The 15,844-nt window shown below is 34.7% G+C and overlaps 1 protein-coding gene across 2 annotated transcripts; it reads left to right on the forward strand.

Annotated features, from left to right (window-relative positions):
- The first annotated feature begins 3,780 nt into the window (after positions 1-3,780).
- Positions 3,781-14,439, forward strand: LOC149542185 (kinesin-like protein KIN-14L). 2 transcript variants are annotated; one of them, XM_089797208.1, is made up of 19 exons: positions 3,781-4,144; positions 5,948-6,105; positions 6,240-6,377; positions 6,466-6,835; positions 6,984-7,084; positions 7,354-7,425; positions 9,111-9,254; positions 10,990-11,071; positions 11,288-11,383; positions 11,477-11,656; positions 11,745-11,851; positions 11,972-12,158; positions 12,256-12,412; positions 12,501-12,754; positions 12,858-13,021; positions 13,195-13,392; positions 13,478-13,827; positions 13,927-14,093; positions 14,252-14,439. In XM_089797208.1, exons 1-19 carry the CDS (start codon positions 4,003-4,005, stop codon positions 14,329-14,331), a joined length of 3,147 nt encoding a protein of 1,048 aa, XP_089653334.1. In that variant the 5' UTR covers positions 3,781-4,002; the 3' UTR covers positions 14,332-14,439. The 2 variants fall into 2 exon arrangements, with proteins under 2 accessions (XP_089653334.1, XP_089653335.1); XM_089797209.1 differs by having other exon boundaries at positions 11,972-12,148; positions 12,249-12,412.
- The last annotated feature ends 1,405 nt before the right edge of the window (positions 14,440-15,844 follow it).

Consider the following 15,844-nt stretch of genomic DNA (forward strand, 5'->3'; position numbering starts at 1 on the left):
TGGGCACTTCCCCGCTTACCGTCATTTTTCAAGAAGTCGTTGTGATGCTTTTTCTTTCCCCGCCGTCTTCTTAAGGGGGCATCACGCAGTCCATTCTCTCCTCTTCTACTTGAAATTGGGGCAAACATGTTGCTGCAAAAAGTCTTCTTCATGTCATTTATGTTTGAACTTCTTTGAAATAGTGTTGTTTCAACACTATGTTAAAGAGGGGCAAAATGTAAATATGATTACATTAATAAGTAATCATATTTAGTCATCTCCTAAGATATTATTGATTAAATATTTACTATTTAATTAATTAATTGTCATCCCCTAGTTAATTAATTAATTAAATTAACTATAGTCCAATTCATAAAATCAAATGATCACCCAAAATCAATTTATCAATTAAATCCCAATTCCTCTATTAAATTGGATAAATCATCAATTCTATTCAATTTAATTCCATACTCCCATTTTACTGAATAAAACATTTAATAAAATATCTAAAATCATAAAAACCTTTCCTAAACCCTATCCTAACCCCTAATCCAACCCATTCACCCATACTAACCTCACTTAGCCTCCTAACTAACCCATCCCATCAAAGCTAAATCACTTACCCACTAACCCCCCTTCTAAGCTAATCCTAATCCCCTTCTAATCATGTGCACAATCATAAACATGGGTTAAGACTTGCTAACCCAAGCCAAAGTCAACAAACTCAACCACACCTCTTACATCCCCAAAATATCTCTTACACCTCTCTTAATGACTCTTACATCCCTCTTACATACTCAACCACCTTCATCAAGCCTTTGACCAACCCTTATCTTATCCTCTCACACTCATTCTCCTTGTGACACTTGTCACCTCCCCATTGGTGCTAAACAAGCACAATCCATGTGCTCCCTTTTGAGTGCATCTTGACCCTCCCTCACCATCTCATCATCTTGACATCTTGACCCTCCATTCCTCCAACCCTTGGCCTATAAATTAAACCTCCTCCCTTCACAAAATCATCCACCTTTCATGCAAAGTTATAATGCTATTTTGAGAGCTCATAAACTACCAAAATACCATTATAATGTTGGAATCACTCTATGAATCCATTGTTGAAACCTTGCTTCATTCACTCCACCCATCTATCTAAAGCTTGAGCATATCTTGTGAGCATACACACCTTAAATTAGGGACAAATCTATTGCATCATGATGTTATACCATTAGGAGCCTACCATTCTTGGTTTTCTTCCTTTTGTGGTGATAACAATCAGTCCTATCTTAAGTGTTAACTGCTTTAGTTGTGTTAATGCTTTCTTTATTAGTTAGTATTCAATTTGCACTACTAAACTAGGTGATATAATATCATGAAGGATGTGTTGAAGATATGGTCATATAAGTATAGTGGAGTATTTTGACAACTTCTATAGCTACAAAAGGCATTGAACATATACTAGACAATCATGTTAGCAAAAGCACAAGGAATAGGACATATGAAGAATATATGGTCAAATGGAAGGACAACACGTAGAAGATTCATCATGGCTGACAAGGGATGAGGTTAATCATCTTGGTTTTCCTTTGAACACATGAGATGTGATAAGGCCACTTCTCAAATTATCTCAGGTGTTTGATGCAGGAGCATGCTAGGTGTAAGGGCAATATTGCATTACCCAAAAATTTGTATTTCTATCTTTTTCAATAAGGGTTGTTTCAATGCAGAGTTGCTATTTGTGGAAACTTACTATTTTTAGTAAGTTAGTCATATAAACTCAAAATGTTTTGATTTCACAAGTTGAGGTTCACTGTAGATATATCAACCTTCTAGTTGAGTTTCATTGCCATACCATGTGTATTGGTGAATACACAATATTTGAGCTCAATTTTGAAGGCCTTAAAGGCTCCAAGATGAGGTCAAACCCTAACTGACAATGCTTACCTTGTTAAAGCATTGTAGACTGAGAGATTTTATTCCTCAGCGTGGCTATAATAGCCAATCAGAGCTATAGTTAAAAAGTTCTGGCCTCTGGAAGTTAACCAACCTAAAATTATAAGTAAAAACTATTTTGAGCCAACTTTAATATAATAAATATAAAAAATAAAAATAATTTTAGGGTTGGTTGACCTCAAGGGTTAGGGCTAAATATCTAGAACCTTCCTGGGCGGTGGAAAATTACCTTTACAAAGAAGGCCCATAGGACTGTCTAGGATAATTTTGGGTGATTATTTGTGGCTCACCCATACAAAATATTGTAAGGGAAACACCCAAGTGACTTCACATGTTGTATTTTGAAATTTGCAATTCCATACTTTTGGAGATAATAAGAAGCCGATTTTTTGTTGTTGCAAATTATTGTTGTTTCTCTATTTTTGTTATGTATTTGTGGTATTAAGGGGAGTACCCTTCATTAGTTACCTCTATTGAGTTGATACATGGAAAATTAAAACTAAATATTTATATATCTTTAGACATGGATAGATGTATTGAAGACAATCTATGTTAGTTTAAAACAAATATAACCATTTATAATCATTTTTCTCTATTTAGTTGTTTTTTAAATTTTTATGTCAAGTGGCTAAACAACAACCACAATGACTAATATGCACCTTAACCATCCCAACACTAGTCCTTTAGTTCTTAAATCTAACAATAATATAGAGATTATATTTAAGACATGTATGTGTATATGCTTATCTTTAGTGTGAGACTTAGATAGTGTATTGAAGATAGTTATGTTATTTTAAAATAAATACATTCATTTATAATCAATTTATTTACTTTATTAAATAAAAAAATTACTATTAAACTTTGGGTGTATTGAAGATATTATGTTAGCTTAATAATATACTCATTTACATACAACTAGTGTACTTTTTAAATTCAAATTTGATTCTTCTTTATTGTTAGGTTTAAATACATTTAAGATATTAATGTTAGTTTAAAATAAAATTCTTTTATAATCAATTAATTTTATATTAATATACTCATTTATGTTATAAGTAATGAGGGGGATATCCCTTAGTACTTAACTATTGGCTATAGTTTCACTCCAAATGTTGATATCCATCGATACACACATATTCTTTTATTTTCTTAATCGTTAGTTTAAAATAATGCCCTCACTTATAATCAATTAGTTTACCCTATTTAATTTTTTTCCTTATAATTAAACTTCCATAGATGTATCTAAGATATGTATGCTAGTTTAAATAAATATTTTCATTTTTATTCAATTAATTTACTTTGTTTAATGAAAAAATATTATATATCCATAGGTTAAAATAATATAATGATTCATAATCAATTAATTTACCTCATTTAATTAAAATTAATGTCCCAATACTTCTTGATTGAACATAGTTGACCTATAAAGAAGAAAAGGAAAGGTGTTTTGAATGATCTATTTTTAGATTTATAAATAACTTATATAAAACATAAGTATCATAATTATACAATTATTTTTACAAAACAACAGTAATTTCATAACGTAATAATAATAATAATAATAACTTGCACACTATAATAATAGCAAAACACAAAATAAAGTGGTCCTTTCCAAACCAGAGCATACAACGTACTAGAACAATTCCCAACTTGGGCAGGGCCCACAAAATCTCACTTCACAAGAGATCGCGACCGTCCACGTCTCCATCTCCTTGATTTGCGTGACGAAAGCAGACCCGGATGCCGAGCCTGACTGTAATTCAAATTTGAAGCCCAAAATTCCGAGCCTAAGAGCTTCGGTCCGAACCTAGGCAAGGTCTCATACAAAACTTGCAGCCTTATTGATGATATTTTGAATGACAGGGCTCCACTCCACTGTAATCGACCGTTGGATAATAAATTTCCCGTTGACAGTCGATTGCACTGCAAAAATGGCGAGCAAATAAAAGCAGAGACGAAATACCCATAGTAAACAAAAGACATTTGAATGCCCACCTGCTAAATTGGGCCTGTTGAGTTTGCATTGCAACTTACAGAGATTACTGTTGGGTTCTTGTTCCCCCTGAAGATATTGCAATGGCTGCCTCAACACCAGATGGCCCTGCTACAATGGCTTCATATAGGCGCCCCTTTTCTCATAGAAGGCATGATTCATTTGGGTGTTCTTCAAATGCTAATACCATGGACGAGGTCGGCAGAAGAAAGGCAGAAGAAGCAGGTAAGGCATTGCCATGATGGTTTTGATCTTTGAATTGGGTATTCCTTTCTTTTTGGCTATCAGCTTGGCAATTTTGGGCATTACTTTCATATAGCCATGAGCTTAGCTTTACCTTCAAAGGAATGTTTGACATAGAAGCAGGCAAGGTTTTGGATATTCGATTTGGGTGTTTCTTTTTGGGTCTATGAGCTCAGCAATTTTGAGTTACTAATAGCCGTGAACTCAGTTTTACCTTTAAATGAATGTTTGATTCGTGAGACCATTAGTATCCAATTTTGTGTGAGATGTAATTTTTATTGAAACTGGAGTGTTCCCTGGCAGCAGTAACAACCCTACCATGTGCCCCATTTGGACTTGTGTTTAGTTTTTGTTCGAAAGGGGAGCACTCTGAATCTTTATTTAATTGATATCTAATGTAAAAACAATCTTTCTGCCAGAATGGGACCAAGATTCATAACTAGCATTTTCTATTGGATTAGACCCACTTCCACTCTTCATTCTATGAAAGTCTACTGAGCTAGACCATAAGTAGCATTTCTATTCTTCAGTAGTTGTACGCATTGGATGTTTGAGTTGAAAAACACATGAAACCACATCTTTGGTTTATTACTGGGTTGCTAACTGATAACCTTTCTTGACAAAAATGCTGTCATTTTCTATTCGACTAACCCACTTATATTAACGATTCTTCAATAAGACCTATGCTTATTCTATCAGTGGCCACGCTTCATTGAGCTCTGACACAACTAGACTGATCTATTCTTTGGTAGCTGTAACACTCATGATTGATTTGTGGACACATTGGCGGTGTGTTAAAGAATAAATTAAGCTGCTACTTTGCTGACAAATCTCGCCATGGGCCAATAAATCTTCTGTCTGAATAAAACCAGGATTCTTTTCTCTCACTTTCACTCAGTTTCTTTTGTAATTTCATCAAACTAGAGAATAATTGGATTGGTGTAATCTTTGGCAGATGCATCAATCTTCTTCAATTTGTGGATACATTAGGCATGTCTCAAAGAATATTGTAAATCATATCTCCAGCTTATTGGCAACGTACTGACTAATACTTATATGTGAAAACAAATCTTCTGTCAGAATGGGGCTAAGAATATTATGGATCCATTTTTTCCTATAGACAAAATCCACTTACAAAACGATACCTTGATCCAATAGTTGTTCTCATCAATTAAAGAGTTTCGCTACTCTAAACCAAAAGAAGCTTGGTTTATCCTGTGGAAAATTTTGACTTATTAAGTGGTTGTCATCAAATCATGGATTCAGTGGCCATGTTTAAAAATACATCAAAACACATCTTTGTTTATTTGCTAGTTTACTGACTGATACAGCCATGTTAATTAGTATGGATGATGCCGAATTTTTTTTTGATCAAAACTATTTACTGTACTCCGATGAAATATTATTCTTGTTTTCATCAATGTGGTCTATTCTCTGGCAGCTCATAATTATCAATTATCATCATTAATTTATGGATACACTGGCTATTTGTGTTAAAGCATTCATTACTTTGCATCTTTGGTTTATTGTCAGATTGTTGACTAGTGCTGCCATCTTTCTTACGGTTCTATATTTGTAATCTGGATGACAATGTTGTCCTCTAATTTGAATTAGTCTTTTGCCTAGTCCCTGATAACTTTTGATAGTAATATTCATATTATTAATTCTTTTGATTTTCACATCACAATTTTGGCACATTGCTATGGATGTTTATTGCAAAAGATATATATCATCATCTTGGGATTCTGAGTTATCATAAGTTTTTTTCTGTATACCATTTCACAGCAAGCAGAAGGTTTCAAGCTGCAGCATGGATTACAAGCATGGCTGAGCCTTCAAACATGCCATGTGAACCATCTGAGGAAGAGTTTCGTCTGTGCTTAAGAAATGGACTAATCTTATGTAGCTTAATTAATAAGGTTCAGCCAGGAGCGGTGCCTAAGGTGGGAGCACATTGTTAACTAGTTAAATTCAATTATCAACACTTCATATTTTCATAATTTTTCAATTTTCTTATTTATTTTTCTGCTTTATTATGCTGACTATCATCATAATAATGTATATAATTGGTAAGCAGGTGGTCGAAAATATAACATCACTTTGTCCTGAAGGACAACCTTTATCTGCTTATCAATATTTTGAGAATGTTAGAAATTTTCTTGTAGCTGTTGAGGAGTTCAAATTGCCTACATTTGAAGCTTCTGATTTGGAACAAGTGAGCACGCTCATTCCAATATTATTCCAATTGAGCAAGTGCGTTCTCTATACTTTTGTTACATTGTCTAATAGTGCTGTTTTTTCAGGGGAGCATGCAACCAGGTTCTACAACAAAAATTGTAGATTGTATTTTGGCTTTGAAATCTTACCATGAATGGAAAATATCTGGAGGAAATGGTTCTTGGAAGTACACAGGCCTTTTGAAGTCCCCTCTGCTTCTCAGAAATGCAAGATCCCCTCAATGTACCTCTTCTTGTATGCTTGCAAAGGGCTCTGAAAACCTGTCAAATCCAATAGATGGTACCATTCAAAATAATTGCAGGCAGTTGGATCTTTCAGGATATGAAAAACCGCAAGTTGTAGATACAGTGAAGGTTATAGAAAGTAGTCCTAGGACAGCACAGATTCAACAAGATGATGTAGACCAGAGACTTACTGAAAGCTCAAATTTTAAAGGTTTATAATCACAGCCTGTTCGTAATGAAGTGACTAAACTTCATTGACTCATTTTTTTCACTGTTCTTTCATGTTTTGCAATGACTGAATTGAACATCACTTCATTTCCGAAGCACATGATTGTTTATTGCATGTTTATTGTTGGCAGACCTAATTGGAGCTTGGCTAAGGAGTTTTGTTGTAGATATTGAGAGTTCGAAGGAAAATATTGACCAGAACCTTTCTGAACCGCTACAAGCTGCAGCACTGGTATTTTACTTTCCCTCATCCATATTTTCTTGTACCCTACAAATCAAGGAATAACAAAATTTCCTAGATTGTAGATGATATGGTACAAAATCATCCTCATCCCTAGTTATACATATCAAATTGAGCATTTTTTAAAGCTATATTATACATAGCCATTTCTGATGTACAAATTTTGTGATGGAAAATAATGTCAATTACATTGGCTTTCTTTACAAAAGTTTCTAATCACTCTTTTTGTGGAACTAATGCTTTTCTGTCATGCCATGCAGAATGGTTCAACAGAAACAATCATGAATCTTATTTTTGCAACTCTTAAAGAAAAGCAAGAAAAGCATTCACTGGTGAGTACCTAAAATCTCACTGAACAATATTCATTATGTGAGCCTTATACTAAAAAAATAGCAAACAGAGGTACTACAATCATTCACTGCAACATGTTATTAACTTATTTATTAACATTCAATGTAAATGATTGAATTTGTTGGAATCTTTGATAGATGAATGTCCTAGAAAATCAAAATATGTTCCATGCTTGGCCATTTCATGAGCAAAATAATTAGAATTTTCTGCTTCATAGACAATTTTTTAAAATTATGTTCTATAATTAAGAAATGGCTTTGTTGATTTGCAAAAACGTGAAAATGTGTCTGTGGCTAAGTATCATGACTAATGAGAGAGGACGATGACAGCTAGCATAGGATGTAACTCAGGTTTGTGAAATCCATGAGAGGAATTCAACTGTCTTTTAAGTAAATGGTAATACTGTAAGATTGGTATCAAATCAGGCTTTTTATTCAGGATACCAGTTTCTAGTGCTTACAAATATTTATTTACAACAGTATCTTCCACATATGTCTCAACGTCGGTCTTTTGGTTCTGTGAATAAGTGGCAAATTCCCCATTTACACATAGGGAAGCTTATGATCTTTTCCTTGTTTACTGGAGGAGTATCAGAGTATCAGAGATATGCTAAATTTTTAACTTGTGTTATACTTGTCACATGGCTGAATATATTCTCTGGAATATAGAGCTGCAGCGGCATAGATGTAGGCATTGTCATCACCCTATTGACCATGTCTCAGATGCCTAGGAATGTAGGCCAATAAATAGTTCTAGAAAGTATAAGGCCCTTTCTGACCCTACCTAGACTAGTATGGAAAGTAATTCCTTAGTGCAGTAGCAACCAATATATTCTCCAAACAATCCATGCTTACCTTTAACATGGTATTCTATACAAGGAGCTGATGGGAGACAAATATGTTTGTTTGAGCCACCTTACAAGGTCAGCAAAAGAATCAGTAGTCAAACTATGTAGTCATCCCTCTAGTGCTTAAGAGTATAACCTGTTCATGTGTTTTAGGCATCATCGCTCTGCTGGCCTTGTCTAAGATGCTCAAGAATGAACCCCAGTTAATAATTGTAAAAAGAGGAAGGCCCTAGTGAAAACTGCCACCAGTGTATAACCTGTTCATACGAAGGCATTGACTGTGAAAATCAAGTAGCTCATTATTACGTGGCTGCAACAAGGATTTGCTTTTAGAAAGTGAAATGCATGGATGGTGGTGCATCGCCTAACCTCTGAGTGGTTAGTTTCTTATGCATTTTATTATCTTGCTAAAAAATTATTGGAAAATTAAAAAACACAAGAAAAGTTGTTGATATTTGCATAGTTAGGAAAAGTGACTGGAATTATTAATTCACATAAGAGAAATCTTGTATCAATAATAAATCTGGTGCTTTATTTAAATCTTGTAAAATGTAATTGGAATATTGGCTTGCTTATATCAACTCTCTGAATTTGTTATCTGCTAATATATTGATTCGGTCTGATAAGTTTTCTTTTGCAACCTCAAAGGAACATGCCTTATTTTATTTGATAGTTAACCTTTTATATTTTATAGGAAGTAGAAAGAGAACTGAAATCCCACTTTCTTTTCATATATTCCTAAGTAGACTCCATTTTTACAGAAATGTTGTAGCTATTTTGTCATCTAATATGTTTCACTGACTTAATTTGCTTGCAAAGATCAAAAAATTACAGAAAGAAGAGTCTTGGGAATGTTCCAATTCTACAGAATCAGAAATTGAGGAGTCTAAAACAATGCAAAAGCATTTGGAAAAAAATAAGGAGTTTCAGATACGTTTAGAGGCCCAAAGAAAAGAAGTCATGGTGAGTTATGTTTCCATTATTTTTCTTCAATGGGGAGCTACCTTATATTCTTTTATGAAGGCAAAAAACGTGCAAGATGATTTCCTTGAGATTTGTTTGTGATAGATGTAATGTGCAACATTATGTGTAGGCAACTACTTTTGCTTGTTTCTTAATTATCATACTTTTCTAGGCTAGTTTCATGCCTGTTGCACGCAGAACATTCTTGGAAAATGACTTTTCTCAATTGAATAAATGCTTGGTAAAAAACTTGTTACGAGCTTGAGAATTTGAAAATAGCACGATAATATAGACATCTTTAAGGAAGCACATATTTTTCCATATTTCCCTTTGAATGAACTTTTAAGATGTACAACATTAATCAATTACATGCCAGCTCGTATGCACAAGTATACTCAGAGAAGGGAGTACAAAAGTGGATTTGAGAAGGGAGTACAAAAGTGGATTTGAGCTAGTGCAAACGAGTTTTTTAAACAATGAATATTCTTTAGTGTTTTTGGTGTATGGAATTATTGATTAGGTTATGCTTGGTCCTTGGCGTCAAAACAAAGTACACGAGAGTCTTGTTGGAGTATGGTGTTTCTCGCACTTGCATTTAGATATGTTCTCGATGTCATTGTAACCTGTAGCCATGATACCTGTGGAGTCAGCAACATCTTTTCTTCTTTGTCTGTCTTTATTTTTCTTTGGAGGTGTGATCAACCCACATGCGATCCTCAACCTCATTGATTACAATAGTGGATAAGTGAAAATTGTACACGAGAGTCAAAACAAAGTACATGATAGTCTTGGAGTATGGTGTTTTCTTACACTTGCATTGAGATATGTTCTCGATGACCTGTAGCCATGATACCTGTGGAGTCGCAGCATCTTTTCTTCTATGTCTGTGTTTATTTTTCTTTGGAGGCATGATCAACCCACATGCGATCCTCAACCTTATTGATTACAATAGTGGATAAGTGAAAATTGTAATCCAAATCCCATTTTAGGTTGGCATTTCTAACAAGGGTTCTTTATTACTTTGCTTTAAATTTCTTTTGGCTTTTTTAATGTCAGGACAGTTCCTGCTAGCAGAAGCTGTTTTTAGCATTTCAGCTTGTCCATCTTGTCGCTCAAAAGCCTTTCTGGTTTTCAAGTGAGTCTTGAAGCACTGGTCTAAACTTAACTCTGCTTTGGCAGTTATCAGCATAGGTATAATATAGGCCCAAAGGAATATCCTAAAGAATTATTATATGCTCTTGGTTGCTATAATCATTAGCAGCAGTCAAGGAGTGCTTAAGTTTAGTACAATTGGGTATAGTTTACTGTCTCTTTGCTCAAAATTGTGGATGGTGCCATCACAACATAGGTATAAAAATATAGCATCAACTTACATGCAAGAATTGACATGTGCTAGTAAGCATGTGGTCTCCAAGTATGTGGTCAAGGGGATTTGAACCAGAGTCTATACACAATGTGAACTCATTGCTTCAACCAACTAAGCTAAACCCCTTGGACTTGCCACATCTTTTTACCTAATTAAGTCTCTTAAATTAGATCTTATTGATAAGCTGGTAAGCATGCCGTCTCCAAGAATGTGGTCAAGGGGATCTAAATTCTCAGAAGAGTTTTTTTTGCCAAAAATTTTATGTTCTATCTTCACTGTCTCAAAATATAGGGTCATGATTGCTGTTAGTTGCATGATAACTGGTTTTTTTTTTTTGCTTATTTTTCTCAAATTTGCATTTCTTTTCAGGATATACGAGTTATATTACAAAAAACAAGGGAAGATGTACAGTTAATGCAGACCAAACAACAAAAGCAATGGGAATTACTAGGTAAGTCAGAGAAGGATAGAACATTCTCAATCGCTATTAATCGGGTGTGTATCATTTTTGTTGATGTTGGAACATCTTTCCAATTATACATATACCATATGATTCTTATATGTGTATGTTACCAAAACAAAGTACAATTTTATGCATTCCATGTACCAAGTTAAATATTGGCTTCAGAAATGACTATAATTTATTTGGCTCTAAAACCTTTTACAGGAAATGAGGTCCAACGCCTTTCCATTTCTGCTTCTGGATATCATAGAGTTGTTGAAGAAAATAAGAACCTTTATAATGCCCTACAAGATCTCAAAGGTATGTCCTTAAAATCCTTTTGAGAAAACTGTCAATCAATTGTTTTGTATTACAAATCTAGACACTAATTGTGCTCCTGTTCTGAGGGCTTAGGCAGCATTAGAGTATACTGCAGGGTCAGACCATCTCATGCAGCCGATTCTGGTTTGCAAAGCACAGTGAGATTTCCTGGGGAAGAGGGGTCACTTGTTATAGTCAATACATCAAAGGCTGGGAAAGATGCCATGAAGATGTTCAATTTTAATAAGGTTTTTGGGCCCTCAGCAACACAAGGTAAGATTTAAATAGTTTACATCATCCCTTTCAAATTCTGTTCAATTTATTTAATAAAATATACTAATTATTGTTTATGAAATGGCAGAGGATGTTTATCTAGATACACGGCCATTGATCAGATCTGTAATGGATGGTTACAATGTCTGCATATTTGCTTATGGTCAAACAGGATCGGGGAAAACACACACCATGGTCTGCATCTTATAAAATTCTTCTACAAATTGATTGTTTTTCACAAAGAAGTCGTACTCCTGTGGTTCCTAATCAAAAGCACAGTCTTGTCCTAACATTTTTTAATTTGTTGAACTTTAGAGTGGACCAACAGGTGCTTCTGAGAAGGAGATGGGTGTCAACTATCGAGCACTTAGTGACCTTTTCCAGATATCTCAGAAGAGGAAAGATTTGACGAAGTATGAGGTTTCTGTTCAAATGATAGAGATATACAATGAACAAGTGAGAGATCTTCTTGGCACAGATGCCTCAAACAAGAAATATCCTTGTGCTGCATTTTTGTAAAATTGATACTGTTCTTTTGATTGGCTATACACACATAAATTTAATGTTGCATTGGTAATCCTTAATCCCCTGCAAATTAGATATTCGAAATAATGGACACAAAGGCTTTAATGTACCAGATGCTAGTGTTTTGCCGGTTAATTCCACATCTGATGTCTTAGACTTGATGAATATTGGCCAAAAGAATCGCACTGTTAGCTCAACTGCCCTCAATGACCGCAGCAGCCGTTCTCACAGGTTGGAGAAATTGTTCCATTTGTGTGATAAGTGAGTAACTAAATTTACATATTTTGTTTGAGGCCAGTTCTAAGAGTTTTCTTTGCAGTGTATTGACTGTGCACGTGCAAGGCACAGATTGTGTTTCTGGATGCACCCTTCATAGCTGCCTACATTTAGTTGACCTCGCTGGAAGTGAAAGGGTGGACAAATCTGAGGTAACTGGAGATCGGTTGAAGGAGGCCCAACACATCAACAAGTCTCTTTCAGCTCTAGGAGATGTGATTGCATCACTGGCACAGAAAAATTCACATGTACCATATCGAAACAGCAAGTTGACTCAATTGCTTCAAGATTCCTTAGGTGCCATAAATTTACCTATAATGAATATTTAGTTTCCCCTTTATGTTTGGTTTCTCTTTTGAATCTATTATAACACTCTGTAGCATACAATTTTTTATACCAGGGGGTCAGGCAAAGACCCTGATGTTTGTGCACATAAGTCCTGAATTGGATTCTTATGGAGAGACACTTAGCACTCTTAAATTTGCTGAAAGGGTAGCTACTGTTGAACTTGGCGCTGCTCGTGTAAACAAAGAAAGTGCAGAAGTCCGTGAGCTTAAAGAACAGGTATATCATCTATGTTAAGAAATTCAAAGGAGGAATTCTCAAATTGAGGATATGGATATGAAATGTGCTCTAAAATTTATACCAATGGTTCCTTTTCTCAACAACATATAGCAGTCCAGGTAAAAGAATCTGTATTTTATTTAGGGTTTTAAATACACATTCTCTCTGTGCAGGTAGATAGCTTGAAGAAAGCATTAGCAAGAAAAGAAGCTGAACTACGGAACACAGAGAGTGTGAAGGTATCTCCACTTATGTTTGAGAAGCATAAAACAAAGATAGAAAAAACACCAGTGCGCTCAAGCCGATTAAGTCTTGATGGTCCTGGACGGAGAAATACTGAGCAGTTGAAAGATGGAATAAACAGAATGCAGGTACACTTTAATGATCTTGTCTACCTTGCATTTTTCTCCTTTGAGTTACACCAAATTGTCTTAATTGCTTTACTTTTGACTGCAGGACCATAATAATATTTCTAATCTGGGAATAGTTTCTCTTGGGGAAATTCTTTATACTGGCAATAAGGTGAAAGTCAACAATACCGAGATGCTAATTGGCAAATCAATTGGCAGGGGAAATAACCGTCGACACAGTTTGAATGGGAAGACTGTTGACATAATTCAAACTCCGAAGACTAATCTCCCTCCTAGAACACCTGAACACCCAAGTAAGGGGTACAATATACCTTCAGAACAAGTGAAATCAGAGGCCAAGAAACTAAATGTTATTGTGACAGCATCCAAAAAGTCTTCAAACATCAAGAAGTCACTCCAGACATTTGGAAAATTCATGAATGGCAGTGAAAGAAGGTAATATTTATAGAACATTAAGGGTCATCATGATGTGGACATCGACAGGTTATTAGTAAATTTTTCAGTTGGTTGATTTTCTTTGTGTTTGCAAACCAGAAGCCCAAAGCAAGTGGAATCATCATCTCCAATCTCCAATGTTAGCCGCAGATTCTCAAGTGGTGAACAAAACCATCCTTCTCCCAGGAGGCAATCACTTACTGGTGGCCTGGCTAGGCGAGCTTCTCTTACAGGAAGGCTACCTGCTGAATCGATGCCAATAGCTTGTAAGTCAGTAAAAGAGTAAACAAACTACATATGTGGTCAACTTGGTCAACTTATATGTCAAATTTATTCTTCACTTATAAAGATACAACCTGCACATGAGACCATTTTAGGGAAAATAGTAGTTTAAATATGTATATATTCTTTGTATTTATTTCAGCTCCACAAGGTCACATTGAGTCACACTGCAAGATCCCACCTCTTCAGCAGTGTTTGAAGACCCATAAACGGTGGATGTAATATATTACCTGCACATAACGCTCTAATGATTTCAAAGAGGTGTGTGCTCTGAATTTTGTATTGGAGTAACTCTCTGTTATCCATTATCCACTTGATTATTTTTTGTTAGCCATGTAGCCCACATAGTTGGATTTTACTTTCTTGATGGAGTAGATTAAATTAGGTGTTGTGCTATGTGTGGACTTTGGTTTCTTGCAGAGTAGACTTAAATTTTCCCTGGAGTTCTGACAGTTTAATCTGATATAAGTAAAAAATTTCCATTTTTCTGCTATAGATTGAACATTAATGCATTTAAGCATGAATTTTTTCACAAGTTAGTTAATAATTCTCAGGCATAATTTGTGAGATGTGTTCATCAAATAAGCCACACAGATTTCACTGTCATGGTCTTGGGTGTTTTTTAGTACTTTCAGGATTCCCTTGAGCCAGAAGGATTAAATTTTTATGTGTAATTTATTAGGAAAAATTAATACGAGACATTAAAAGATATTAAAAAAATAGCAACTCCTCCCACAAATATCCTATTAACTAAACTAATTTAAAAAATGTTACAAGAATAAGTGAAAATCACACCTCATTGAAAAACATGCAACAAGATATATCCAAGTAAGTTGGTGAAGATCCAACAACAAAAAGTTAACTTCCCAAAAAAAAACGTTGTTGACAAAAAAATTCTCCCAAATTAAAGTAGAGAATGCACTTAAATAATTAAAGTGAAAAGTTATTAGGAAAAGTGAGATTCTATATGCATCAAAATTAAATCAGGAAATAATCAGTCTAACTTATCCATCTTGTGTATGATTTAATAACTTTTGACTAAATTGAGTTACATGGGAAAGAATTACTATCAAACTGTTATCCAAATCAAATAGATGTTCAGGTGAAGATGTATGAAATGCACCAACAATCCAATTAAGGTCAATTAGAGAAAAATGTTGAAGTAATTTCAAAGTATTCTATTACCGATAACTTTTGTTATCTTTCAACATTTTTGTTTGGATGTCAACAACTAATCCTTATTGTGGTGATGTCAGAAAATCATTTTCTTGTTACTGATAACTGTTATCTTTTAAATTTTTATGGATGTAACAACTAATCCTTACTGTGGTGATACTGAATCAACTTTTTATTTTTAATATTTTGTCATATTAAGACTCTGAATTTCTTTATAATTGGTTCATTGGTGGTATACTAGATAGTGAGAGGCATATGAAACTCTAACCATTGCACTTGAAAGAGGTAGGATCATTTTTAAGTGCAAGTTCTATCAACTATCAGTGCATCTAAAAGCGTCGTACTAAGAATGGTTTTCTAAAAAGGATAAGGAAGTAGTTGATTGCTTCTTGAAAAAGCAAGTAGAGGGAATAGACCAAAAGGGATTGATGTAGTCAACAAGGGATTCCTATCATTAATATTGCTTGTCCAATCTAACCCCCTATGGAATGCACTCTAAGTTGCATGTGTCACACTTTAGGGCCCGTTTGGTGAGCGGAATAGGAATACGTATTCCAAA

The sequence above is a fragment of the Cupressus sempervirens genome, chromosome 8 (genome assembly GCF_028749045.1).
Source record: "Cupressus sempervirens isolate cs-2001-9-10 chromosome 8, ASM2874904v1, whole genome shotgun sequence".
NCBI classification, from domain to species: domain Eukaryota; kingdom Viridiplantae; phylum Streptophyta; class Pinopsida; order Cupressales; family Cupressaceae; genus Cupressus; species Cupressus sempervirens.